General features: G+C 36.4%; 2 protein-coding genes and 1 long non-coding RNA gene across 10 annotated transcripts; all 3 read left to right on the forward strand.

Annotated features, from left to right (window-relative positions):
* The first annotated feature begins 837 nt into the window (after positions 1-837).
* LOC107920186 (uncharacterized) lies at positions 838-4770 on the forward strand. Of its 8 annotated transcripts, none has more exons than XM_016849747.2 (5): positions 838-1190; positions 2653-2729; positions 2889-3826; positions 3916-4376; positions 4473-4770. In XM_016849747.2, the coding sequence occupies exons 2-5, from the start codon at positions 2720-2722 to the stop codon at positions 4579-4581; spliced, it is 1518 nt and encodes a 505-aa protein (XP_016705236.1). In that variant the 5' UTR covers positions 838-1190; positions 2653-2719; the 3' UTR covers positions 4582-4770. The 8 variants fall into 8 exon arrangements, with proteins under 8 accessions (XP_016705236.1, XP_040964740.1, XP_040964738.1 ...); XM_041108806.1 differs by having other exon boundaries at positions 841-2575; XM_041108804.1 differs by having other exon boundaries at positions 841-2004.
* Positions 4771-11711: 6941 nt separating this feature from the next.
* Positions 11712-13202, forward strand: LOC107919326 (uncharacterized). The gene is made up of 2 exons (XM_041108591.1): positions 11712-12143; positions 12246-13202. Exons 1-2 carry the CDS (start codon positions 11712-11714, stop codon positions 13200-13202), a joined length of 1389 nt encoding a protein of 462 aa, XP_040964525.1.
* A 6277-nt stretch (positions 13203-19479) lies between these two features.
* LOC107919573 (uncharacterized) lies at positions 19480-21311 on the forward strand. Its single transcript, XR_001690388.2, has 3 exons — positions 19480-19626; positions 20071-20144; positions 21111-21311. It is a non-coding gene; the product is annotated as an uncharacterized lncRNA (long non-coding RNA).
* Positions 21312-27003: the final 5692 nt, after the last annotated feature.

Genomic DNA, 27003 nt, shown 5'->3' on the forward strand with positions numbered 1-27003 from the left:
AAGCGTGTCCTCGTCAGCGCGCTTTTTTAAATTCTCTCTTAAAACGCTTCCACGTAGATACATTTTGGGTTTTTTAACTCATTCGAGTAAATAAAGTTTATGGGCTTTTTTTAGTAAAATAGTTATTATCTTGTTTAATTTAAAATCACAAAATTGCTCATCCTTAAATATATAACTATTATTGTTATCACTTGTTACTTCTTTTTTTCTATATCAGGAGAGGTTAATGAGATTAATTGGGATCCAACTTAGGCTTTTATGTTTATAAAATAATGTTATTATATGATTTTTTTTGTTAGCACTGTTTGCACCAATTGAAATTTTTTTCTCTTTTATAATTTATTTTAATGAAATAATTTTAAATGTCACGAATCTAAAACTGGTCATGAAATCGACCTAGATATAAAGTATGTTTTTCTGCTTGTTAATGGGTATCGATTCATTGTACTGATCATCAAATCATCATTTAGAACTTGCTAATTAATTTTTTTTTTAAAAATTAACCTAATCACTTAAATAAAAAAATTTCGAATAATTTAATAATTTAAATAAAATTTTTAATCAATTTAGATATATTTTGACACTTAAATAAAATTGTAAACTTAGGGTGAGTTTGGATGGGCGATGCATTTACCTACGGTTAGTGTAAAAACAGCGGTGGCGGTAAGATTAGATATTGTAACGATACTATAGTTTGAGACAAAAAGTAAGCTAAACGTACCGCATCGCACCTAATCATCCATCCAAACTCACCCTTACATAGGCTCGGGTGTACTTAAAAAAAAAGTCAACGTCAATATAATTAAAGCGTAGATGTAAACCCGATCCAACGTCTGATCCATAGGTTGTAAAATGAAAAGTGAAAACCGTTGTCGACGACCAGTTCTCAAAGGAAGAGAGGGTCTGACTCGCAAAAAGTGGGGAGGATGAAAGTAGCCATGGTGGGGTACCTAACAAACCTACACGTGCACGCGATATCACCGTCATCTTCATCATCTGCACTCTATTCCCACTTCCACTTTATCCTTCCCCCTTTTTTTTTGTTACCCCTCTGCCGTTTTCGCTACTAAATAGCTTCTCCGGCGAAAAATAATATCAACTTAACCATTTTGACTTTGAGGAACAGAGCTAAGATTATTGTCAGGTTCCAAAAAAAACGAAGTCAAAAGGGAAAAAGAGAGAAAAAAAAGGTTGTGTTTTTTTCCCTTGTATTTGTAGTTGTTGCTGTTTGGCTGGAAAGAAAATTTGTTTTTTTTTTAAATCCTGGGAAAGTGAACAGGTAAAGTGGTGTTATCAGTTTGGTTAACTTACTTCTACAAATGGGAATGGGGAAAGTGAAGGAAAGATGTTGGAGTCTCTCAGCCAAAAACCCAAATCCATTAAAATAATAATAAATATAGACAGTGTTTGGTTCTCTCGGCCATTAATAACAGATAGTAGCTGTGGAGTTTTAATCTTTCAATAATTACAACTCACTCATTTCTTTATTAATTTACAATATTCCTCTGTTTTAAAACCCCCCAAACCTTCTTCAAACTTGGGGTTTTTTAAGCTCTGCTTTTAAAGCTTCTAAATGAAAAGATTGTTTCTTTTTTATTTGCTTTGCTTCCTTTGAAGAGTGAAGACCCCAAAACTCCATAGGTTCTCCCTTTTCTCTAACCTTTATGCAGTGAAATATTGATGAATGTTTTATGTTCTGAATCATAAAGGTACAGCTACTATCATTTATTTTAATATATTTTCATGTATGATTGTTTCTCTCTTTTGGGTTTTTGTATTTGTTGGGATCTGTTTCAGATCTCTGATATTCTCTCCTTTTGTTTTTTACTGCATCTTTTTCATCTATTTGAGTTAAACCAATCTGTGATTTTTTTTCCTCTATAAATAATTGCAGTGGATTAGATCTAGTTAAAGGTATAAACACAACAGATGGCAGCTTTTGTTGGGAAAAAAAAAGGGAAAAAGGGTTCGTTTTGGGGTTTGAAAATCAATTTTAAACTGCATGTAAGCTTTTCAAAAAAGTTAAAAACTTTTCTCTCGTCTTTTTGTACATAAAACAGAAGATTCCCCATAGTGAAAAGAAAGGTTTTTTTTTTATCATGGAGCAATCTGTTGGTAACTATTATTGTTGTATATAATTGGATAATTAGATTTTTGGTTTAGGAAAATTACTGTGGTTTGGATATTTAGGGCTCTGTTTTTGGTGCCTATAATTGGATAATTGTTGGTTTCTTCAAGCTAATAAATGAGCTTGGACTTAGGTTCTACTAATCTGGTTTAGATTACTTCCATCTCTGTTATCATACTGCCTTCGCTTCTTTTTAATGGATTTCTGTTTTAATCTTTGAATATAAATTAGTTTTAGGGTTAAGACTGCTTGGTTCTTACAGATGTATTCTTGTTTGGTTTTCATGTATTTCAATGTTTGAAAGCAATCATGGAAAAATAGAGGATGGTTTTCTTTGTCAGTAATTTAGCTGGAGAATATTTATGACATGGTGGTTTCAATTGATCCTATCAGCTGCTTCGTCTTAGCGAGTTTTTCATCGAACAATTTTCTTTTTAATGTCTGCTGGTAGCTGTTTCTGTTTTCCCTTTGTAGGAAATTTCAAGTTCGTTACTGACCTAACTTGTCCTGCATTTCATGTGCAGAGTAGCTCTCCAACGCCTTTGGTGTATGGCTGAAGACATTGTGATCCGAGGCCAACCATCGTGAAACATGAAACTTGGTAATAACCCCATCTCTATTTTCGTTCTCTTTCATCTCTGCCTCTCTGTCTGTCTCTCCCGTACATATTTTCGTCTTTCAGATGTTATTCTGCCAACTACATTTAGTCATTTATATATTAAGAATTCAGTGTTTATAGGATGTTTTTATGTACTTGCAGATAATGAACAAGTGATTTGCCATTCAACTATAGGCTACAAGAATGATTCGAAGCCTTATTCCTTCTTAGCTGACACTAAACCTTTTGAGAACAAAGAAAAGTCTTCAGATGCTACTGAACTGAGCACGGATGATACTGTGAAGGAAAATCAGAATGGAGTCGTGCATGATATAAAGAGCGATGAACTGGATTCAGATTTCTCAATATATTCAGAGAATACACGAGATGAATGGACAGCTTCTGAACTTGATTGTTCCAACAGTGTACTCGACTTTTCTAATGGTAATGAAAAGGAGGTCCGAGATTTTGTGACATTTAACTCTCATTCTTCAAAGAATATGGATTCATTTCAGGACTCGGTTTTTTATTTGGACAAAAGTGTAATGGATTGTGAATTGCCTGAATTGGTAGTTTGTTATAAAGAGAGTACATATCATGTTGTCAAGGACATTTGTATTGATGAGGGAGTTCCGACACAAGACATGTTCTTGTTTGAAAGCAGTGTGGACGAGAAGAGCGAGTGCAACTTTTCGTATCCCAAAAAGGATCAAGATAATGAACTAATGAAAGAAATGTCAGAGACTGATATGCCCATGCAAGACATTTCCTTTTCTCCGGAAGAAAATCAATCTGGGAAGGATATTGACAATGAAGGTGGCTCTAACAAAAAACTCGACGCCGATACATATATGCAGGATATTGCCTTATCTCTAGAAGAAAACAAGTCTAACAAGGGAATTTCGAACGAATGGGATCCTAGGGATTTGCTGGTGACAAGAGACATGAAGGATGATGCAATGGAAATGATGTCAAATGACGGCTCCAAAGAGTTGTTTACCCTAGGAGACATACTTTCATTGCCTGAATTGACCACACTGAAATCTGAAGCCATGTCTCCTGATTGCAAAAGTGACAGAATTGAACAACAGTCCTTTGAGGTAAAAAAATCTAGTTCAAAGTTAATAAAATATCAATTTACCATATCAAAACTCCTTGTAATAACATTATGGATTTACTGTATACGCAGAACTCAAGTAAAAAGGAAGTGATAGTGGCTTCTGCGGTTGAAGAATCAAACAACCTAATTCTTTCTGCTCCTGCTTTGGTCTCCACAGCTGAAGGATCGGACAGTGGGAAAGGGGAAGCTACCCCAATCAGTCCTGCTCCAGCCTCTGCTTCTTTGGAAGCAACTAGCAGTGGCCTTGTCAATGAAACTGGAAGCATCACATTTGACTCCAGATCTTCTGCACCAACAAGCGGCAAAGGTTCCAACAAGCCTCTCGAGACTGGAAGAACATCCAAACTTGAAGAGACAGCTGATCAACCTTTTTCAAGCAATCTTCAAAACGGAAATGGGGAGTCTAGTTTCTCTGCTGCAGGGCCCTTAACAGGTCTAATAAGCTACTCTGGACCGATAGCATATTCAGGCAATCTCTCTCTTAGATCGGATAGCAGCACGACAAGCACTCGTTCCTTTGCCTTCCCGATGTAATTTACTGCCAAACCATTTTGTTACTTGCGCTTGTTCTATCGTATTCATAACCAACCATTAGCTGCTTATTCTCTGTTTTCCTCCATATACAGATTGCAGTCCGAATGGAATAGTAGTCCGGTAAGAATGGCAAAAGCTGACCGGAGACAGTATCGGAGGCATCGTGGATGGAGGCAGGGCTTTCTTTGCTGTAGATTCTGAAAAAAAGTTCTATATCATGCATAGGTTATACAAATTTATTATTTTTGCATATCAAAAATACATCATCCCCTTCTTCCCTCGCTTGGCGTGTAATAATGTGCAGTAGGTTTAGAGTGTCTTCTTGGTGCTTCAGAGTTTTTGTCATGCAAATTTAGCTGTAAGCAAAGCAATATGCTATAATTTCTGTAATACCCGATTTTGCCCGGGTATAGAAGGCCCGAATTACAGCAGGCCTACATGGCCCAAACCCGAAATAAAACAAAGGCCCAAAATTACAAACCCAGTAGTCCAAAACAATTTCAGAAACCCCTAGGGTTTCTGGGGTAAACGTTCACGCCGCAACCATGTCCTCCGCACGAGCCGAATCTCCACGCGCGCCTTCACCTGCACAGCAAGAAAGGAAATATATGGCAAGAAAATCAAAGATTTGCAAAATCAAATTGATATGAACAGATTTGCTTCTTTATATTGTTTCATTATGGCTATAAAAAGCCATTAAAGATTAAAAGGGATTAGAAAATCAATAAAAAAGTAGCATTTCGCACAAAAAGAGGAACCGAAAATACAAATAGAGAGTTCAATACTGAGAAAACAGAAATCAATTCAAAAGGTTGATATCAACAGTTTTTTTTCCTTTTTCGTTAGTCTACTGTTATTATATATATTTTTTATTTACATACAAATAAAATAAATAAGAGAAAGAAAGAAACAACTTTTCTTTTGATTTTGAAACGAAGCTGAGATGGTCGAGAGAGCCATCCCCGAGGATCGGTGGTCGGAAACCGAAAGGTTTCTTGATTTCTTCGCGTTTTTTGTTGATTTTTTAGAGACTTTGAACCCGGATTTGGGTTTAGAAAGGTCGAAAGGATCGAATAGGAGATTTTCTCCTTTTCCGGCTACCGCAGATGGCGATGCCATCGCCGGAGATCGGCGGCCGGCGCGGTGGCCGACGATCGGCTGGTGCCCGGGCCCCTGGCCGGACTTATCGAAGGGAGAGTGTTTTTTTTTAGAGTTTTTTTTGGTTTTTTTTTTAAAATAAAGGAAAAATGAAAATTTTGAAATGGTTTTTTGCTTAAATAGCCTAATGAAACGGAGTTGTTTCATTAAGGCTCCCCAGGTGCCAAAACGGCGTCGTTTTGGGGAGGCCGACCCGAAACCGATCCGACTCGGCCTAGGATCCGCGTGTTTTTATGCGGAGGGGTAAATGGCGCTTTTAGCCCCTTCGCCTTTTAATGTTCTTACAATTGGGTTTTTTTTATTTTACCCCTTTAATTTATTTTTTATTTCAATTTGATCCTATTTCAACGACGCCATTTAGAGGAGAAGGGAGAATTTCCTTTCCAGCCCCTCTGCGTTATTTGCGTGTTCAATATGATCCTTTAGACTTCATTTATTTGCAGATTTGCCGCAGATTTTTATCTCCAGTCCAAAATTAGTCATTTTTTTGTTTTTTTAGGGAATTAATTAATTTCAATAATATAATTATTTTTTCTTTTTTATAACTTATATATATAATCATTATTTTCATAATCTATATATTTATTTTATAACTTATATATGTACATATATATACTTATATTTTTAATACATATTTTTTATATATTTATATATTTTACTTTATTTTCGTAAATGCATTATATATTTTTTTTTATAAATTTTACAATCCATATTCGTATATATATATCCATATGTATGTCTTTTATACTTCATAATTTCAATGTATATATTATATACACACCCTATATTCTTTATATTTTTTTATAATTTTGTTTATTTCCTTCACTTGTTTATTTATGTTTTCATTCATATTTTAAAAGAATATCATATTTTTTTTATTTTGCTCATTTATTTGATATTTTGTATGTCATTGATTATTTTACCTTATTTGTAGTAATTTCGTGTATTTATTGTTCATATTATTCCTATATCATTGTTGTATTCATTATTGTCATTTGTTAAAGCGGCATTTATTTATGCATCAAATGTAGCATTACACCGATTTTTTTACTCGAATTCTTAAAAATTGAAAACTTTAAAAAATAAAGGTAATACTCGTATTTAGGATCTTCGAAAGGATTGAGCCCTAACGTATTGGGTTCCAATTTTCTTCGTTGAATCTAATTATCGAGAATGCTCTTTAATCAAACAAAATAAAAGCTTGTTATCGGGAATTCAACATGTCGTGTCCTAACGTATTGGATGTCACGCGTTCATTTCTCGAGATGAAGATTTTTTTTCTAAAAAATAATAAATGAAATATTCAATGTTTAGAATTTTGAGAAATTGTGCCCTAATGTATTGGGCCGCGATTTCTTTATAAATCTTAAACAAATGAATATTCTTTTAAATTTTATTACACGAATATTTTGGACAAACTAATTTTTGAGGAAGTAGAATATCGTTCCCTGACGCATTGGGTGTGACATTTTCTTTCTCTGAAATGAGAAGAGTCTTAATAAGTAACACATTTTTTTAAGTTTTTACTAAGGATCATATTTTTCAACTCTCGACATTAAGACACTAATTAACCAATTAGTTACCAATTTTTGGGCGTTACGAGGGTGCTAATCCTTCCTCGTACGTAACCGACTCCCGGATCCGTTTTTCTAAAACTCGTAGACCAAAGCCATTTTTAGGTGATCCAATCACACCTCAATAAAAGATTGGTGGCGACTCCCATTTTCATTTTTTTTTCAAAATCCAAGTCGACCCCGTTTTACAAAATAAAAATGGTTTTGACAGCTTGGCGACTCTGCTGAGGACAAATTTTGAGAGTCGAGCCACAAAGTTGATTAATTTCTGTCTTATGGTCGAAAAAAATGAAATTTGTTTTAAATTCATAAAATCCTTTTACATTCGTTCTTTTCGTGCTTAATTGATCTAAGTACTTTAGTTGTTGTTTTTTTGCATTGTACATTACATGTGTTGGATAATTTTACCCTTTAGGTGGGAGTGAGAAACTATTCCTTCGTGAGGTTTTCACCTCCGTATAGGATAGTGGACCTCTTTCAGGATACATCTGTACCTATGCCTTCGTGAGATTTTTATCTCGATATAGTCATAGGGAAATGTATTCCCCTGAACCGAACTTGATCTTTATGAGCCTATAATGGGTGAAGATCAAGGAATTTGCTGGTTCGGGTACCTTTGCCCTAGAAGCCGAACTTCATATAATGAACCTTAGGAATCCACTTTAGGTAGAACTAAACTGAACCCTAGTAGATATCCGAATAGGTGTTTTACTATTTCTTGATTATATTTTATGTTTATATATGATACTGACTTTTTTGGTTTTATTTTGATTGCATGACATGGCATTTCATTTCATTATAAAAGGCATCGATTCATATTCAGTTGCTAGATGAAAGCTTATCATGGAAAAAGGGTTTCTTGATAAAGTGGAAGATAATGTGGCTGTCCGAACTTGGTCTGAAACAACAGAGCAAGAGAAAGGCGATAGTTTGGCTAATGGATATATATCAGAATTATGGGACTTTACTAGCATCAGTGTAACTCAAAACAATTTGCAAGAGTTGAAGGAAATCTAGGATCAGTGGAATGACAAGGTTAGACAGCTATTTTATAATAATTATGGGGATTTGCCTTATTTTCTTGATGTGAAGGTAGACAAGCATTTGTTTCGAGCCCTCACCCAGTTTTAGAATCCTGCTTACAGCTGCTTCACATTTGGGAAGGTCGATTTGGTGCCTACGATAGAAGAATATATGGCTTTACTTCGATGTTCAAAGTTTCAAGTAGACAAAGTCTACTCAAGAGCCGTAAATGTGCCAACCTTTTCGAAGAAGCTGATGAATATAACGGGGATGAGTGAACAGTGGATTGCTGCACGGATTAAGCAAAAGGGGGATAGCAAGTGCATTCCTTGGAAGAGTTTGAAAGATTTAATTCTAACACACCTAGATGTGAGGAAGAGGGTAGACATCTTTGCTTTGAGTATATATGGCTTAGTTGTCTTCCCCAAAGTTTTGGGACATGTTGATGAAGCAGTCACCGATTTATTTGACCGGCTTGATAAGAGGGTTACACCAATTCCAACAATTTTAGCAGAAACCTTCAGGTCATAGAGTGCATGCCGGAAAGCGGGAGAGGGTAGATTCATTGGATGTGCACAGCTCCTACTCGCGTGGTTTCACAGTCACTTTTGGAAGGTTGATAGGGTTTTGTATCGGGTTTTCTCTGAAAATTATTCACCACTAAAGGATATTGTAGCCACATCGAGAAGAGACAACATTTTAGAGGAGAAGTGGATGGCAATTCTTCAAAATCTTCAAGAAGAGGACATCGAGTGGAGAGCCCCTTGGTTGCTTCCGGGTGAGATCCTGTATAGATGTGGTAATTTTGATTGGGTTCCTCTGCTTGGAATTTGGGGAGCTGTTGGATATGTCCCATTGCTAGTGCTAAGGCAGTATAGGTCAAGGCAATTTATACCTACAACCCAAGGAATAGCTGATTGTGAATTCTCATATAGGGATGATGGTTATAGAAAAAAGATTCAAGAGATATCCAGTGCATGGAAACACACTCGTCGGATGAAGAGGTTAGCCGTGGGTCTGATGACAACTCTTGAGTATAATGAATGGTGGGTTAGGAGGATCAATGATAATACACCTAAGTCAAAACAAGAAAACAGCCAGTCAATAGAGGAATATTTGCGGGTCGTCCCTTCTGAGTTGGAAATCATAAGACAAGATTTTGAAAGAAGAAATACGGATTTAGAAAAAAAGATAGAATAAATAGAGGAAGAGAAGATAAACTTAAGATTAGACATAGACGTTCAAAAGCTCGAAACTGAGAAATTAAAAAAAGGGAAAAAAAAGGCTGATGAGGAGTTGGATAGTTTGAAGACAGATTATAAAAAGTTGCGTCTGTCAATGAGAACTGCCGGGCTAGGAAAAACTTCAAAACAGTTGCGAGCAGAAATTCGAGAAGAAAAAGACAAAGTCGATAGATGGGAACAGAAATTCCAAGAGGTTCGGACACGAAATGAGACTTTAGAGAAGAGTTTGTCAGAAAGCCAAAAGAAAAAAGGCAAGTTAAAGGACAGGGTGATCGAGTTGGAAAGATCTCTTCATCAATATCGAAATCAAAACTCTGCAATAGAATTGAGAGTAAGCTTGAGCAAGATTGAAGAAATGAAGAAAAGAATAGAAGAGTAAAAACGGTATTACAAAATTGTGAGATCCGGATCGAGTACTTAGAAGCAAATGAAAGTCGTAATAATGAACAGGTTCACTACTTTCAGAATCAAGTTAGCAGCAGAAATCATATTATGGGGGAAGCTGTGGTCTAGATTCGAGAAGTGGCTGATCACATACAGACTTTAGCGGTGCAGGCTGACATGGTGAGCGTGAAGTATGAGTTAGAGTCAGATCGAGGGCAAGAGTTAACTTTGTTACTTAGAAAGATTAGGGTGTTGAGTATTCGAGCAAAACCTTATTTGTAATTCACTTTATGTAAAGAAATTTATTTTCTAGTAAAGTTTTCCTAGATGGAATTGAATCATAATTGATGCTTTTTTTGCATTTATTTCATACATTGCATTACTTCATATGCATTAAAAAATATTAAAAGATTCTAATTGATTTAAATTACTCCTCAGTTAATCTGGAAACCAACCAACCTACCAAACATCGTTACGGTACTCGAGCGAAAACCAAAGACATGGATCAAAGATTAGAAAGGCTAGAGCAGTTCCAAAAGAAAATGCAGGATCAGCTTCAGCAGCAGATGAAAGAGCAGCTCGAGAAGATTCAGCAGAATATGATGGACAAAATGATGGAATCTCAAGGGAATATGATGACTCAATTAACTCAGTTGTTGACCGGAGGTACTGATAAAGGAAAGGGCTCTGTGCTCAATGTTGAAGAAGGAGACAGTGAGGGACCTGTTTATCCCCCTGGCTTTACCCCTCAGCATGTTGAGGCATATCCGCGCAAATCTTCTGTGACCATCAAGCCTCAAGAGTTTCAGGCTGGTGCTGCAACACCAATGAATTTTCAAGGTGGATCAGGCTCTAACCCCGGAGACAACCTTGTTAATCCTGCTATCCCTAATTTTAATAAAGTAGCTGGAAAAGAAAAAATGAAAGATGAATTGCCAAAACAGCTAGAAGAAAAGTATAAATGGCTGGAAGAAAAATTTAGAGCGATGGAAAGTACTGAGAGCTACCATGGGATTGATGCTAAAGAACTAAGCTTGGTTCCGGATTTAGTACTCCCTTACAAGTTCAAAATGCCAGAGTTTGAGAAGTACAATAGAACTAGTGGGCCCGAAGCTCATATTACCATGTTTTGTAGGCGGATGACTGCGTATGTTAATAATGACCAACTGCTGATACATTGTTTCCAGGATAGCCTCACAGGGGCAGCATCCAAGTGGTACAATCAATTGAGTCGTACCAAGATTAATTCGTGGAGAGATTTAGCACAGGCATTCATAAAGCAGTACAGTCATGTAACCGACATGGTACCTGATAGAATCACTCTACAAAACATTGAAAAGAAGCCCAGTGAAAGTTTTAGGCAATACGCACAGAGGTGGGGGGAGGTTGTCGTTCGAGTTCAGCCATCTCTTCTAGAAAGAGAGATGACAATACTTTTCGTTAACACATTGAAAGCCCCATTTGTCACACATATGTAGGAAATGCCACGAAAAGCTTTTCTAACATAGTTATGAACGGTGAAATGATAGAAAATGCTATCAGAAGTGGGAAGATTGATGCTGTAGAAAGTAGCAGAAAATCAGCCTCGAAGAAGAAAGAAAATGAGGTCAACAACACAAGTTCATATAGCAAGGGTTATTCAAAAATGATTACGGTGAATCAGCCGAGAAAGGTGGCTGTTAACCAACAAGGTTCATCAAAACAGGAACCCGACACAAGATAAAACACAGAGAAGCTTCAATTTACGTCAATTCCAATGTCGTATAGGGAGCTGTATCAAAATTTATTTGATGCACATGTTGTTTCCCCTTACTACTTAAGACCTCTACAGCCTCCGTACCCCAAATGGTACGATGCAAACACACAATGCGATTATCACGTGGGAATCATGGGGTATTCCATAGAAAATTGTACGGCGTTTAAAAAGCTGGTTAAAATACTCATAGACATGGGCATTGTTAAATTGGATGATTCGCCCAGTACAGAGAACCCGTTGCCTAATCATAATGATAATGGAGTGAATATGATAAATAGAGATATGGGTAGAAGAATCAAGGAAGATATCACAGAAGTGATAATTCCTTTAAAATGGGTCTGGAAGAAAATAGTAGAAAGGGGGTTGTTTGTTTTGGATTCGAAAAGAAGCTTTAGAAGGGTAAAAAACTACTGTGAGTTCCATAACGAGGAGGGACACGAGATTCAAGAGTGTACAAAATTCAAAAACTTAGTTCAAGGCATGATGGATGACAAAGAAGTGGAGTTTTACAAAGAAGTTAATGAAGAAGGAAGTATATGCGCATCTGAATCAATGAAGGTTCCAAAAGTAACTCATCCTGTCGTCATCATCTCGCGACCAAAGAATGATGAAGTGAAAATACCAGTAATGCCAAATATCATAATTAAGAAACCTACGACCTTTTCTTACCAAGATAGTAGGAAAGTTCTGTGAAACTATGAGTGCAATACAACTGTCCCTGGAAAGGAGATTACAGAGGATCAGGGTATAGGTGCTTATCCAGAACCTGTGAAAGGAAGGGCCATAACAGTGGAACAAAAGAAGGAGAAAATAGCTGAGCTTGTGTTATCCATCAACGAGCTAGTGAAAGAGGAAGAAGCTGTGGAATTCCTCAAATTTTTGAAGCATAGTGAGTATAGTGTTGTCGAACAATTGCATAAACAACCGGCTCGTATATCTGTACTAGCCTTACTCTTGAATTCAAAAGTACATCGAAGTGCATTGATGAAGGTGCTGAACGAAACCTATGTGGCCAATGATATTTCTGTTAACAAATTGGATCGATTGGTTAATAATTTCAGTGCTGATAATTTCAAATTCTTCAATGGTGATGAAATACCACCTGGGGGCATGGGGTCTACTAAGGCTTTGCATATTACTACACGATGTAAGGGGTATACCTTGTCAGGAGTGTTTATTAATAATAGATCAGCATTGAACGTGTTGCCATTATCCATTCTTAACAGGCTTCCCGTAGGCAGCTTGCACATGAAAACATGCCTAAATATAGTGAGGGCATTTGACGGTACAGAAAGAAAGGTCATGGGAAGAATTGAGATACCCCTACTGATTGGTCCAATAGTTTATGAGGTGAATTTCCTCGTAATGGACATCAATCCATCCTACAATTTCTTATTAGGGAGACCATGGATACATTCGACCGGGGCTGTACCATCATTATTATATCAGAATTTGAAGCTAGTATCAGAAGGTCGGCTGGTGATAATAAACGGCGAAGAGGATATCATAGCGGCGGCATCTAATGAGGCGCCGTATGTGGAAACTAATGACGAATCGGTGGAATGCTCTTTTCAATCTTTGGAGTTTGTAAATGCAACATTTATTCCTGAAGGGAGCAAAATTCTAGTGCCTAAAATATCCAAAACTACAGAGATGGGTTTGCAACTGTTGGTAGGGAAATGAGCTTTACCCAGAGGAGGATTAGGGAAATATATTCAAGGAAGAATTGAGATTCCGGTGCTAAAAGAGAAACAAGACCACTTTGTCTTAGGGTATAAGTCAGATAAATGATAGAGAAAAATGAGTTAGAAAAAAGGCAGGAAAGAAGAAGGGCGCGTCTAAGTGGGGAGGAGATTAATTGGGAGCCAATGATAATTCCCCACATATCCAAACCTTTCATATCTGGAGGGATCATTCATTCTAAGAGAAGGATATTGATTGATGAAAGCATCGAAGAGACGTTGGAAAATATGCACATCAATGCCATAAATGAGGATGCAAATGAAGAGGGGAGCTTGTTAGACATTTGTCCTTATGAACCTGGGAGTGTTCTAAATAATTGGATTGCGGAAGAAATACCTGAAGTCGTTAGAACTTTCTCAGAGTAATATTCAGAACCAACTTGTTGTTTTAGCCTAGAGACAATAAGAACTCTTTTGTGAAATAGGCTTATGTTCAAACATCATTATTTTAATAAAATACATCTTTGCAATTGTTTCGAGCAAATATTATTTTATTCTTTCCATATGAGTAAATATATTAAGTTATTCTTTCATAATCATATTACACAAATAATTGTACATAAATTCATACATTGTTTTGTAACCATAATAGATCCCTATATATCAATGACGTGAATGACGCCGCTACAAACTCAGAGTTTCTTTTTGAGCGATACATGTGTTTAGAGGGATCGCGTGACTTTGAAGATAACGTAGATTGTGGTTTATCTTTGGACTTGTTGAGGATGGTAGAACAAGAAGAAAAACAAATCCTACCTTACAAGGAATCAATAGAAATTGTGCACTTGGAAGCAGGAAAAGAGGTGAAAATTGGAACTAAGATTTCCGCAAAGACAAGACGAGACCTCATTAAATTACTCCAAGAATTCAAAGATGTCCTCGTATGGTCATACCAGGATATGCCCAGATTGAGTGCTGATATTGTAATGCATCGCCTACCTGTAAGGGAGGATTGTAAGCTAGTTCAACATAAGCTCAGAAGAATGAGGCCTGATATTGTGCTTAAAATAAAAGAGGAAGTCAAGAAGCAGTTTGACGCTGGATTTTTACAGGAGGTCAAATATTCTAAATGGGTGGCCAACATCGGTCCAGTCCCTAAAAAAGATGGAAAAGTACGAATGTGCGTGGATTACAGAGATTTGAACAAAGCAAGCCCAAAAGACAATTTCCCATTGCCACATATTGATACTTTGGTGGATAATACGGCGGGATATTCGTTGTTTTCTTTCATGGATGGTTTCTCAGGATATAATCAGATAAAAATGCATCCTGAAGATATGGGAAAAACTACATTTATTACTTTTGGGGGAACATTTTGCTATAAAGTGATGCCATTCGGATTAAAGAATGCGGGAGCGACATATCAGAGAGCCATGGTAGCCTTGTTTCATGATATGATGCACAAGGAGATTGAGGTTTATGTTAATGTTATGATTGCCAAATCCAGAACAGAGGAGAAACATGTACAAGTCCTAAGAAAATTGTTCTTAAGACTAAGAAAGTTTCAGCTCAAGCTCAATCCAACAAAATGCACTTTTGGAGTTCGGTCAGGAAAGTTGTTGGGCTTCATAGTCAGTGAAAAAGGAATCGAGATTGACCCAAAAAAAGTCAAGGCAATACGAGATTTATCGCCACCACGTACTCAGAAAAAAGTTCGAGGTTTCTTAGGGAGACTAAATTATATTACTCGGTTCATTTCACAGTTGACCGAGAAATGTGACCCCATATTTCGTCTTCTGAAGAAACATAATCCAGGTGTTTGGGATGAAGAATGCCAGGAAGCTTTTGAAAGGATAAAACAATACTTATCGAATACTCCAGTGCAGTCACCACCTAGCCCGGATAGGCCATTGATTTTGTATTTAACAGTGTTTGATAAATCCATGGGATGTGTATTGGGTCAGCATGATGAGACTGGAAAGAAAGAAATGGTGATATATTACCTCAATAAGAAATTCACTGATTGTGAAATGAGATATTCACCTATTGAAAAATTATGTTATGCCCAGATCTGGACGACAAAGAGATTGAGGAAATACTTGTTCTACCATACGACTTGGCTAATTCCAAAATTAGACCTTTTAAAGTATATGATGGAATCAACCCCGTTAAATGAGAGGATGACTAGATGACAAATTTTGCTCTCCAAGTTTGATATAGTATATGTAAATCAGAAGGCCATCAAAGTGAGTGCGATAGCAGATTTCTTGGCTAACAGAGGTTTAGAAGATTATGAACCTTTGGACTTTGATTTCCCGAATAAAGACTTGATGTGTGTGGCAAATGCTGAAGAGGATTTTCAAGAAAATTATTCTTGGAGGTTAAGCTTTGACGGAGTTTCGAATGCAGTAGGTGATGGGATTGGGGCAATCCTTGTATCTCCAAATGGAGATCATTATCCTTTCACCAGTAAATTGGACTTTCATTGCACCAATAACATGGCTAAATATGAAGCTTTCATCATGGGTATCCGAGCAGCCATAGAGCGGAAAATTAAGATACTAGAAGTATATGGAGACTCCGCATTGGTAATATACCAACTAAAAGGGGAATGGGAAATGAGAGATCCCAAGTTAATTCGTTATCAGAGATTGGTTCTGGAATTGATTGAAGAGTTTGACAACATTACCTCTTGTTATCTCCTATGGGAAGAAAATCAGATGGCTGATGCTCTGGCTACATTAGCTTCCATGATTAAAGTGAAAAAATTAGAAGGCATGAAGCCCATTCAAATTAGTATTTATGAAATCTCGGTCCACTGCTACAGTATTGAAGAAGTGGAGAATGATAACATCCTTGGTACCAAGATATATTACTATATGTGAAGAATCGCGAATATCCTGATTAGGCAACGGAGAATGATAAGAGAACATTGAGAAGACTAGCTATTGACTATGTCTTAGATGGAGAGATTCTATACAAAAGGGGAAATGATCGAGTACTGTTGAGATGCGTGGATGCTGTAGAGGCTAAGGAAATTTTAGAAGAAGTCCATGAGGGTGTTTATAGAACGCACGCCAATGGATTCACCATGGCTAGACAGATCATGAGATCCAGATATTATTGGTCCACCATGGAAAGAGATTGCATCAATTATGCCAAGAAGTGCCATAAATGCCAAATTTATGGGGATAAAATACACGCGCCTCCTTCACCTCTTCATGTTATGACTTCTCTATGGTTTTCCTCTATGTGGGGAATGGATGTCATTGGGCCAATATCGCCAAAGGCTTCTAATGGACATCGTTTCATTTTCGTGGTTATTGACTACTTCACTAAGTGGGTAGAAGCAGCCTCATATGCTAATGTCACGAAGTCAGCAGTCAGTAAGTTCTTGAAAAAAGAAATTATATGTCGATATGGAATGCCTGAAAGAATCATATCTGACAATACGCTGAATAAATAACAGCACAATAGTAGAAGTCTGCAGTCAATTCAATATTAGACACCATAATTCATCACCATATCGCCCAAAAATGAATGGTGCAGTGGAGGCGACCAACAAAAATATCAAGAAAATTATGGGGAAAATGGCTGAAACTTATAATGACTGGCATGAGAAGTTACCGTTCGCTCTTCTTGCTTATAGAACATCTATCAGGACTTCTACTGGGGCAACGCCTTTTTCTTTAGTTTATAGGATGGAGGCAGTTTTACCCATTGAAGTTGAAATCCCTTCTCTTCATGTATTGGCTGAGTTAAAGTTGGATGAGGCCGAATGGATCCAATCTCGATATGATCAGTTGAACCTGATAGAAGAAAAAAGACTAAAAGCTGTTCGTCACGGTCAAATGTATTAGAAACGAATGATGCGAGCTTATAACAAAAAGGTTCGTCCCAGAGAATTCCATGAGGGGGACTTGGTGTTGAAAAAGATTCTCCCTTTATAAAAGGATTTTAGAGGGAAATGGATGCCAAATTGGGAAGGACCTTATGTTGTAAAAAAGACTTTTTTTGGAGGAGCTTTGATTTTGAGTGAGATGGATGGTAAAAATTTACCGAATCCTGTAAACTCAGATTCAGTCAAGAAATATTTCACATGAAGGAAATGGTGGGATCAAAGTGAAAACCCGCAAAGGGCACTCTAAATCACGAAAAAAAAAGAGGAGAGGCCAAGGTAAAAACCCGCAAAGGGCGCCTTGAGACTAAAGGGGATTTGAGTTGAAAACCCGAAAAGGGCGGCTCAAATATTGATCAGATTGGGGCATATGGTGATCTTGCCATACCTAAATCAACAGAAAAGGGTAGGCGACATCTTGGGGCATCGACGAAGTACTGTAGATCTCCTAAACACGTGTTAAATTCAAAATGGTTCTTAGTTTGAACGGAGAAGTTCAAGCTGTGATATCCGAGGCATCTAGTCTTTATATTACTTGTACTGAATTTGTTTGTTCTTGTAATACTTTATTCTTCGCTGTTCTTGAATACCTTTTTCTTTTCAAAACACTTGCTCTCAATAAATTTCTTTTCTATTATTCTTATTTGATAATTCATTTCTTAGTCAGTATTATGATCTTGGTGCAAGCATGTTGCATTAGAATAATGATTAATGGACTAATAAACTTTCACGAAGGAAGTTTTGCATATTACTCTGGAAGTTTCTAAATAATACAGTAACCTGAAACAGGACTATTGTTTAGAACATGTCAAGTTTAAAAGTTGAAATGTCTAAGATTTTGTCAAGATATCTTGTTGGTGACAAAGCTTTAATGAACAAAAAAGCAATGATCACCAAGGGATAAGAAGAAGTTCCCTTTAAAAAGAAAATTCTTCATTTGTGCATAAGAATTTGGCATGACACCCTGGGAATGGTGAAAATGACCAAAAGAGTTTTAGAATCTGCATCCTTGAATTATGATAGGAGAGAATTGAGGAAAAGTCAGATTTTTCTACCTTTGGGTCACAACGAAGGAAAGATGGTACAAAATTTTGCGTCCTAGTGGATTAAACTTTGAAGGTTACAGTGGGGCAATCTGACTAAGTGTTTCTTGGGAGACGCCAGTTGAGCAAAAAGGTGATGTAGCACGTCAGCGATAAGACCTTAATGAACTTTGAGTAATGATAACCTGAGTGATAATGAGAGATCATTCTCAAAAAAAATGACATTTTGCATTCATTCATGCATGTCTAGTTAGGAGCATTTGATTTATTCTGATCATGACATCTCAATCACTAGGCATAATTAAGTTCATAAAATGAATTTTACAGGTCATGTTCCCTAGAGAACAGATCAGTGAAACCACAAATCCTAACTCTCTAAAGTTACAGTGGAGTGGATTGGAGTAAGCAAGTCTAATCCTCCTGAAGTTGTAGTGAGGCAGACTGAAGATGGCAAATCTTATCTCCCTGAAGTTGTAGTGGAGCAGATTAAAGCCAATAATCCTATCTCCCTGAAGTTACAGTGGAGCGGATTAAGGTGATAGATCTTATCTCTCTGAAGTTGCAGTAGGGTAGATCACATCAGGTCTTATCTCCCTGAAGTTGCAGTGGAGCAGACTCAAGAAAGCAGGTCTTATCTCCCTGAGGTTGCAATGGAGTAGGCCTAAGAAAGCAAGTCTTATCTCTCTGAAGTTGCAGTGGAGCAGACCCAAAAAAGCGATTTTTATCTCCCTAAAGTTACAGTAGAGCAGACTAAGAAAGCAAGTCTTATCTCCCTAAGGTTGTAGTGGAGCAGACTCAAGAAAGCAAGTCTTATCTCCCTAAAGTTGCAGTGGTGTAATGACCTAAAATTCACAAGCACCGAAAAAGTACATTATTGGGCCTCCGTCTTAGTAAATTGAGTTTGAAAATAATTATTAGAAATATTTACTAGACTAGCTGTGTGTTTAATTAAGTTTTAGATAGGTGAATTTAGCTTAATTAGGAATAATTAGCAAAAAGGGATTAAATTGCAATAGAAGTGAAAGTTTAATTATAGATTAAAAGAAAATAATAGGGACTAAATAGATAATTATGCCAATTGCCAAATTTGAGACGCATAAGTATAAAAATCTGAGATTTTTATGTGTTAAAAAAATGTTATTAAATTATTATTAAATTAGTATTATTAAATTATTATTATATTTTAAATAAATAAATAAATAAAGTTGACAAATGTATGGTGCATATGAAGAAATGTGGAAAAATGAAATACATATATTAGTAATTATTACATATTTACTTATCATTTAAGTAAATAATATTAAAATATATTATTATTATTATTATTATTATTATTAACTAGGAATAAAGTAAAAGAAAGAAACAAAGAAGAAAAGAAACAGAATAGCTAGAAAAGAAACAGAGAAAGAGACGAAAAACAGGGGAAGAAAGAAAGGAAAGAAAAGAAAAGGGGAAATTGAGATTTTTAAGCTTCAAGTTAATTGGTAAGCTAAATTTAGTCCTTTTCTCTTCATTTTGATGTTTTTTTGGAACCCTAGAGTGAAATACTCTTGGATTTAAGTTGAAAATTTGAAAGTTAATAGATTTCTTTTAGGGTTTATGTTGAATAAATGATGGAATTGATGATTTATTTGATAGAGTTCTAGTTAGAGTTGATAAATGGATAAAATTGTGAACTAAACTATAAGTTTTGAATTTTAGGGATTAAATTGAGGGAAATTCGAAATTAGTGAAAAATGCTGAAGAAATTAGTAGATAAAATTTAGTTTGGATGAAATTTGAATAGAAATAGAGTGTGAATTAAATTGGAAAAGTAAATAAATTTAGTTAGGATTAAATTAGAATTAAAGTATAAATTAGATAGAAATTCTATTATTATTATAAATTAATGTGGTAAGTGATGGTGTAAATTATTATTATTTTCGTAGCTAACAAAGAACTCGAGGCATCGGCACACAAAGGAAAGGAGAAGGTTATTGAGGAATAATCGAGCAAAATTCGGGTTTGTATTACTATAATTCAAATTTATTTATTATTGATTGTTATATTTTAATTAAAATGCATGGTAAGTAAACATTAGGTAAGCAATTGGAATGATAATAGTGACTTGAATTGAATCAAAATAAATTGAATGATGGAAATATGTAAATATTTGAAATGTATATTGATTAAAAAGTATTAGTGATTTAAATTTGATTGAAAAATGAATTTTAAAATATGAATTAAATAAAGTGAATTAATTTATGAATATGTGTGAAAATGTGGATTGTGTATTGATAGAAAAGTGAATTGAATTGAATTGAATCAAAATATGATTATATGTGATTATTTGAAATATGTATTGGTATTAAATTGTTAATTGACTAGAAAGTGGAAAAGTGATCTTGAATTGGAAATGGAAGAGAATTGAGAATTTAAATACCCTATTAACTAGTCGGGCTAAGTCGGATATAGTTGGCATGCCATAGGATTTGGAAGAGTACGGGATTTATCGGCTTTGCCGATCAGGCACTTTATGTGTCGTATATCAGGCACCTCGTGTGTCGTATCAGGCACCTCGTGTGTCGTTTCAGGCACTTATGTGTCGTATACTGATCAGGTACTATGTACCGTTTTAGGCACAATGTGCCGTACTGGTGTGATTGGGCTGGAATCCGTGTATCCGTCAAAGTCCAGATTGTTAATAGGGTGAATAATTGAAATGAGAAAATTAAATGAATTTGTTCAATTGTAGTTTTGAATATGAGGGTGATTGAAATTTTTACATGTGATATGTGATTGAAATTGAAGAATAACTATAAATTTTACTGTGATTGTTAAGTAATGAAAGTTTATGAATTAATTGATATTTAAGAAATTAGATAATTACATGCTTGGTAATTATAATTCTTTATTGTTATTATAATTTGAATTATGGTAATACCACTGAGTATAAAAATACTCAGCGTACGGTTGTTTCCGTGCGCAGGTTGTAGAAGTCAAGTATTGAGCCAGCATCCAAAACCAGACCCGACTTCAACAAATTTTGGTGATGTATATTTTCTTTTAGAATGTGGCATGTACATAGGATGTGTATAAACGTTATTATGTTTTGAATATAAATAGCTAAAAATGTTAGTATTATAAATCTGAGAATTTCAATGAAAGAAATTTATCCATTCCAAATTAATTAGTACATTGATAAATTTAAATTAATATTGAATTAATTGAGTTTGATTAGAATGTATTTAGAATAGAAAATAAGAATATGAAATGAATTGGTTGAATTGGCTGAATTGGTTATGTTTGTAAAAATTTATGGTTTTATTTGCAGGAGGTTTAATGTAAAAGTAAGCAGAAATGCTGCCGAAATTTTTATAAAAAAAAAAGTCAATTTGTAATTTTATATGAATTTATGATTTTATCTTAATATGTTTGATATTTATTTAAGAATTATTGTAAATTATCAGATATGTCCGGTAATGCCTCGTAATCCTATTCCGGTGATGGTTTGGGGTTAGGGGGTGTTACATTTAGTGGTATCAGAGCTATCGGGTTTAGTCGATTCTCGGACTAAATCGGGCTCAGAATTGAGTTTAGATGTACATGCCACAATCGAGTCAAATTGAGTCGGGATTTTTGGATGCTGATATAATTATTTGTTTTGTTTTATAGTCAAAATGTCGAATGAACACGTGGAAGATGTAGATCAAGAAATGTATATCAGAGATAGAGAATTGGATGAAACAGAATCAGCTACACCGAGTGTAAATCCATTAGGTAACCAACCTAATATAGAACGGGAAAATGTTAGAGACAGAGATAACTCCCATTTACTGAGAATTATAGCTGATTCTTTGCAACGAGTAGTGGGAATTGTACCTGCTACGACATCTACTCCTACTACTAGACGGGCCCAAATCAAAGAATTACGAAAACACGGTGCTACTGAATTTTTGGGTTTGAAGGGAATTGATCCATCCACTGCAGAAAATTGGATGGAATCAACTAAACGAGTTTTGCAGCAATTAGAATGTACCCCCCGAGAGAGCTTGATCTGTGCTGTTTCTCTACTGCAAGGAGAAGCCTATTTGTGGTGGGAATTTGTAATACGACATCTGCCTACAGAACAGGTGACATGGGATTTATTTCAAAAATAATTTCAGAAGAAATATGTTGGGGAGCTGTATATTGAAGATAAGAGGCAGGAGTTTTTGAGTTGAAACAAGGTAACCTGTCTGTTGTAGATTATGGACGTGAATTTTCCAGACTCAGCCGATATGCTTCTGAGTTTATACCGACAGAGGCTGATAGTTGTAAAAGGTTTCTTCGGGGTTTGAGAGATGAGATCAGGGTACAGCTGGTGTCACATAGAATTACAGAATTTGTAGATTTAGTAGAGAGAGCGAAGATGGTTGAGCAGGTGTTGGGTTTGGATAAAAAGCCAGAGATAGCTAGATCAACTGGAAAACGGGCTGGCATTACTATTTCAAATCCTTTACTGAAAAGATCTCGAGAATCTAGAGGTGGTTGGAGGTCAAGTTTTAGATCTGATCGAGGGGACAGAAGCCAGGGGAAACAGACGACGGTATCCACTGGTAGTGTAAGAGCTCCACCCCGGGATGTGAAAATTTCATAATGTGGATATTGCGGGAAGAAACATTTAGGTGAGTGTTGGAAAGTGACTGGAGGCTGCTTCCGTTGCGGGTCAATAGAACATTTTGTTAAAGACTGTCCAAAAAATAAAAATGATACTTCCGACACATCACAGAGATCAGTATCTACTACTCGTGGTAGAGGTTCGGGCAGAGGTAGCTTAGCTTCAAGGGGAGGAGGTAGTAGAAGGAGCAGTGATGTTGATACCCAGCAGTCTGAAGCTAAAGTACCCGCCAGAGCTTATGTAGTCAGAACAAGAGAAGAAGGCGACGCCCACGATGTAGTAACAGGTATATTCTTACTATATTCTGAGCCTGTTTATGCTTTAATTGATCCCGGATCTTCACACTCTTATATAAATTCAAAACTGGTTGAACTGAGAAAGTTAAAATCTGAAATGTCTAGAATTTTAATAGAAGTGTCTAGCCCTTTGGGACAAACTGTGTCTGTAGATAGAGTATGTCGGAGATGCCCGTTGATGATACATGATAAAATGTTTTCCGTTGACTTGTTGATTATGCCATTTGGGGATTTTGATATAATACTGGGGATGGATTGGTTATCTGAATACGGGGTGATTTTAGATTGTTACAAAAAGAGGTTCAGTATTCAGACAGAGGATGGAGACAGAATTGAGGTGAATGGTATTCGTACTAGTCGATCGACACGTATTATTTCAGCAATCAAGGCTAGTAAATTGTTTCGACAGGGTTGTACAGCATATCTAGCTTATGTTATTAATTCTGATTCGGTGGGTAGTTAGTGTAGTCAGATCAGAACTGTATGTGAGTTTCCAGATGTATTTCCTGAAGAACTACCAGGCATACCACTTGACAGAGAGGTTGAATTTGCTATAGAAGTGTACCCGGGTACAGCACCAATCTCTATACCTCCGTACCGAATGTCGCCCACTGAATTAAAAGAGTTGAAGGTGCAGTTGCAGGACTTGCTAGATCGTGGATTTATTAGACCGAGTATTTCACTTTGGGGAGCTCCGATATTGTTTGTTAAAAAGAAAGATGGATCAATGCGGCTTTGTATTGATTATCGGCAGTTGAACAAAGTCACAATCAAGAACCGGTATCCGTTGCCTCGTATAGATGATTTATTTGATCAGCTAAAAGGAGCTTCGGTATTTTCGAAGATTGATTTGAGGTTCGGGTATTATCAGTTGAAAGTAAAAGAAAGTGATGTGCAGAAGACAGCTTTTCGTACAAGGTATGGTCATTATGAATTTTTGGTGATGCCGTTCGGATTGACTAATGCTCCAGCTGCTTTCATGGATCTGATGAACCGTATTTTTTAGCCGTATTTAGATCAGTTTGTGGTGGTTTTCATTGATAATATATTAGTTTATTCGAAGTCAGAGTTAGAGCATGATCAGCATCTCAGAACTGTGTTACAGATTTTGCGAGAAAAATAGTTGTATGGAAAGCACAGCAAATGTGAATTCTAGTTATCAGATGTGGTATTTTTGGGACATGTAGTATCGGCAGATGGAATCAGAGTTGATCCGAAGAAGATCGAGGCAATTGTTCAATGGAAGGCACCAAAGAATGTATCAGAGGTACGCAGTTTTCTTGGTTTGGCTGGGTATTACAGAAGATTTGTAAATGGGTTTTCGAAGATAGCTTTGCCGATGACCAAGTTACTACAGAAGAATGTTCCTTTTATCTGGGATGATCGGTGTCAGAGAAGTTTTGAGACATTGAAACAAATGTTGACAGAGGCACCGGTTTTAACTTTACCAGAATCGGGGAAAGATTTTATAGTGTACAGTGATGCCTCTTTGAATGGTTTGGGTTGTGTATTGATGCAAGATGGAAAAGTAATAGCTTATGCATCTCGACAGTTGAAGCCACATGAACGCAACTACCCGACACACGATTTGGAGTTAGCTGCTATAATTTTCGCATTGAAGATTTGGAGGCATTATCTTTATGGTGAAAAATGTTACATATATACCGATCATAAAAGTCTCAAATACCTTCTGTCACAAAAGGAGTTGAATCTGAGACAGAGACGATGGATAGAACTTCTGAAAGATTATGATTTTGTTATAGATTATCATCCAAGAAAGGCAAATGTGGTAGCAGATGCATTGAGCAGGAAAGCAGCGGTTGAATTACGGGCAATGTTTGCTCGGCTTAGTATTAATGATGATAGAAGTTTGTTAGCTGAGTTAAGAGTCAAGCCGGTAATGTTTGATCAAATCAGAACAGCACAGCTAAAAGATGAAAAGTTGATGAAGAAAAGAGAAATGGTACAGCTTGGTACGGTGGAAAATTTTAGTATTGACGAGCATGATTGTTTGAGATTTCGGAATCGAATTTGTGTTCCAGCTACTTCTGAGATTAAAGAGTTGATTCTTCGAGAAGGACATAATAGTATTTTTGCTTTGTACCTAGGTGGAACGAAGATGTATCGTGACCTACGAGAACTGTATTGGTGGCCAGGTATGAAGAAAGATGTAGTCGAGTATGTTGGTAAATGCCTGACTTGTCAACGGGTAAAAGCAGAACATCAGGTACCGACAGGTTTACTTCAGCCTATTAGTATCCCCGAGTGGAAATGGGATTGTATTACTATGGACTTTGTTACAGGATTACCGTTGTCAGCAAGCAAAAAGAATGCTATTTGGGTGATAGTTGATAGGCTTACCAAGTCTGCTCACTTTATAGCAGTCATAATTGATTGGTCACTACAGAAGCTTGCCGAAGTTTATATCCGGGAAATTGTTAGATTACATGGTATTCCGGTATCGATAATTTCAGATTGGGACCCTCGGTTTACATCGAGATTTTGGAGGCAGTTACATGATTCACTGGGAACTCGGCTCAATTTTAGTACTGCATTTCATCCACAAACTGATGGACAGTCCGAGCGGGTAATTCAGATTTTGGAAGATATGTTGAGAGCTTGTATTATCGACTTTACGTCAGGTTGGGAACGATATTTGCCATTAGCAGAATTTGTTTATAATAATAGTTTTCAATCTAGTATTCAGATGGCTCCATATGAAGCACTATATGGTCGAAGGTGTCTATCACCAGTATGTTCGACAGAATTAAAAGAAAGAAAAGTGATTGGGCCGGAATTGATTCAAGAGACAGAGGAAACAGTTAAAAAGATTAAAGATAGACTGAAAGCCGCATTCGACAGACAGAAATCTTACGCAGATTTGAAACGACGAGATATTGAATATTCCGTTGGTGATAAAGTATTCCTCAAAGTTTTGCCATGGAAGAAAATTTTAAGATTTGGTCGGAAAGGAAAATTGAGTCCACGTTTTATTGGGCCGTATGAAATTGTGGAAAGAATCGGACTGGTTGCCTATCGATTGGCTTTACCTCCGGAATTACAAAGGATTCATGATGTTTTTCATGTTTCGATGCTTCGGAGATATAGATCGGAGAATAGAAAATAAGAATATGAAATGAATTGGTTGAATTGACTGAATTGGTTATGTTTGTAAAAATTTATGGTTTTATTTGCAGGAGGTTTAGTGTAAAAGTAAGCAGAAATGCTACCGAAATTTTTATTAAAAAAAGTCAATTTGTAATTTTATATGAATTTATGATTTTACCTTAATATGTTTGATATTTATTTAAGAATTATTGTAAATTATCAGATATGTCCGGTAATGCCTCGTAATCCTATTCCGGTGATGGTTTGGGGTTAGGGGGTGTTACAAGTGGAGCGACTCAAGAAAGCAAGTTTTATCCCCCTGAAATTACAGTGGGGCAGACTGAATAAACAAATCCTATCTCCCTAAAGTTGTAGTGGAGTGGATTAGAATGATGGATCTTATATCTCTGAAGTTGCAGTAGAGCAGATCATATCAAATCTTATCTCCCTGAAGTTGCAGTGGAGTAGATTGAGAAAACCAATCCAATCTCCTTGAAGTTACAATGGAGCGGATTGGAGCATCAATTCCTATACCTCTGAAGATGCAGTAGGATGGAATGAAGTTACTTAAAGAAAAAAAGCCCCAAAGTCCAGTATGACCGGGCAAAATTGGTTTTTTGGTCTTTGCTCTGTTCTCCTTACCCGACAACAAGCAAACGGGGGCAGCTATAATACCCGATTTTGCCCGGGTATAAAAGGCCTGAATTATAGCAGGCCTACATGGCCCAAACCTGAAATAAAACAAAGGCCAAAAATCACAAACCCAGTGGCCCAAAACAATTTCAGAAACCCCTAGGGTTTCTAGGGTAAACATTCGC

This window comes from Gossypium hirsutum, chromosome D13 (genome assembly GCF_007990345.1).
Source record: "Gossypium hirsutum isolate 1008001.06 chromosome D13, Gossypium_hirsutum_v2.1, whole genome shotgun sequence".
NCBI lineage: Eukaryota > Viridiplantae > Streptophyta > Magnoliopsida > Malvales > Malvaceae > Gossypium > Gossypium hirsutum.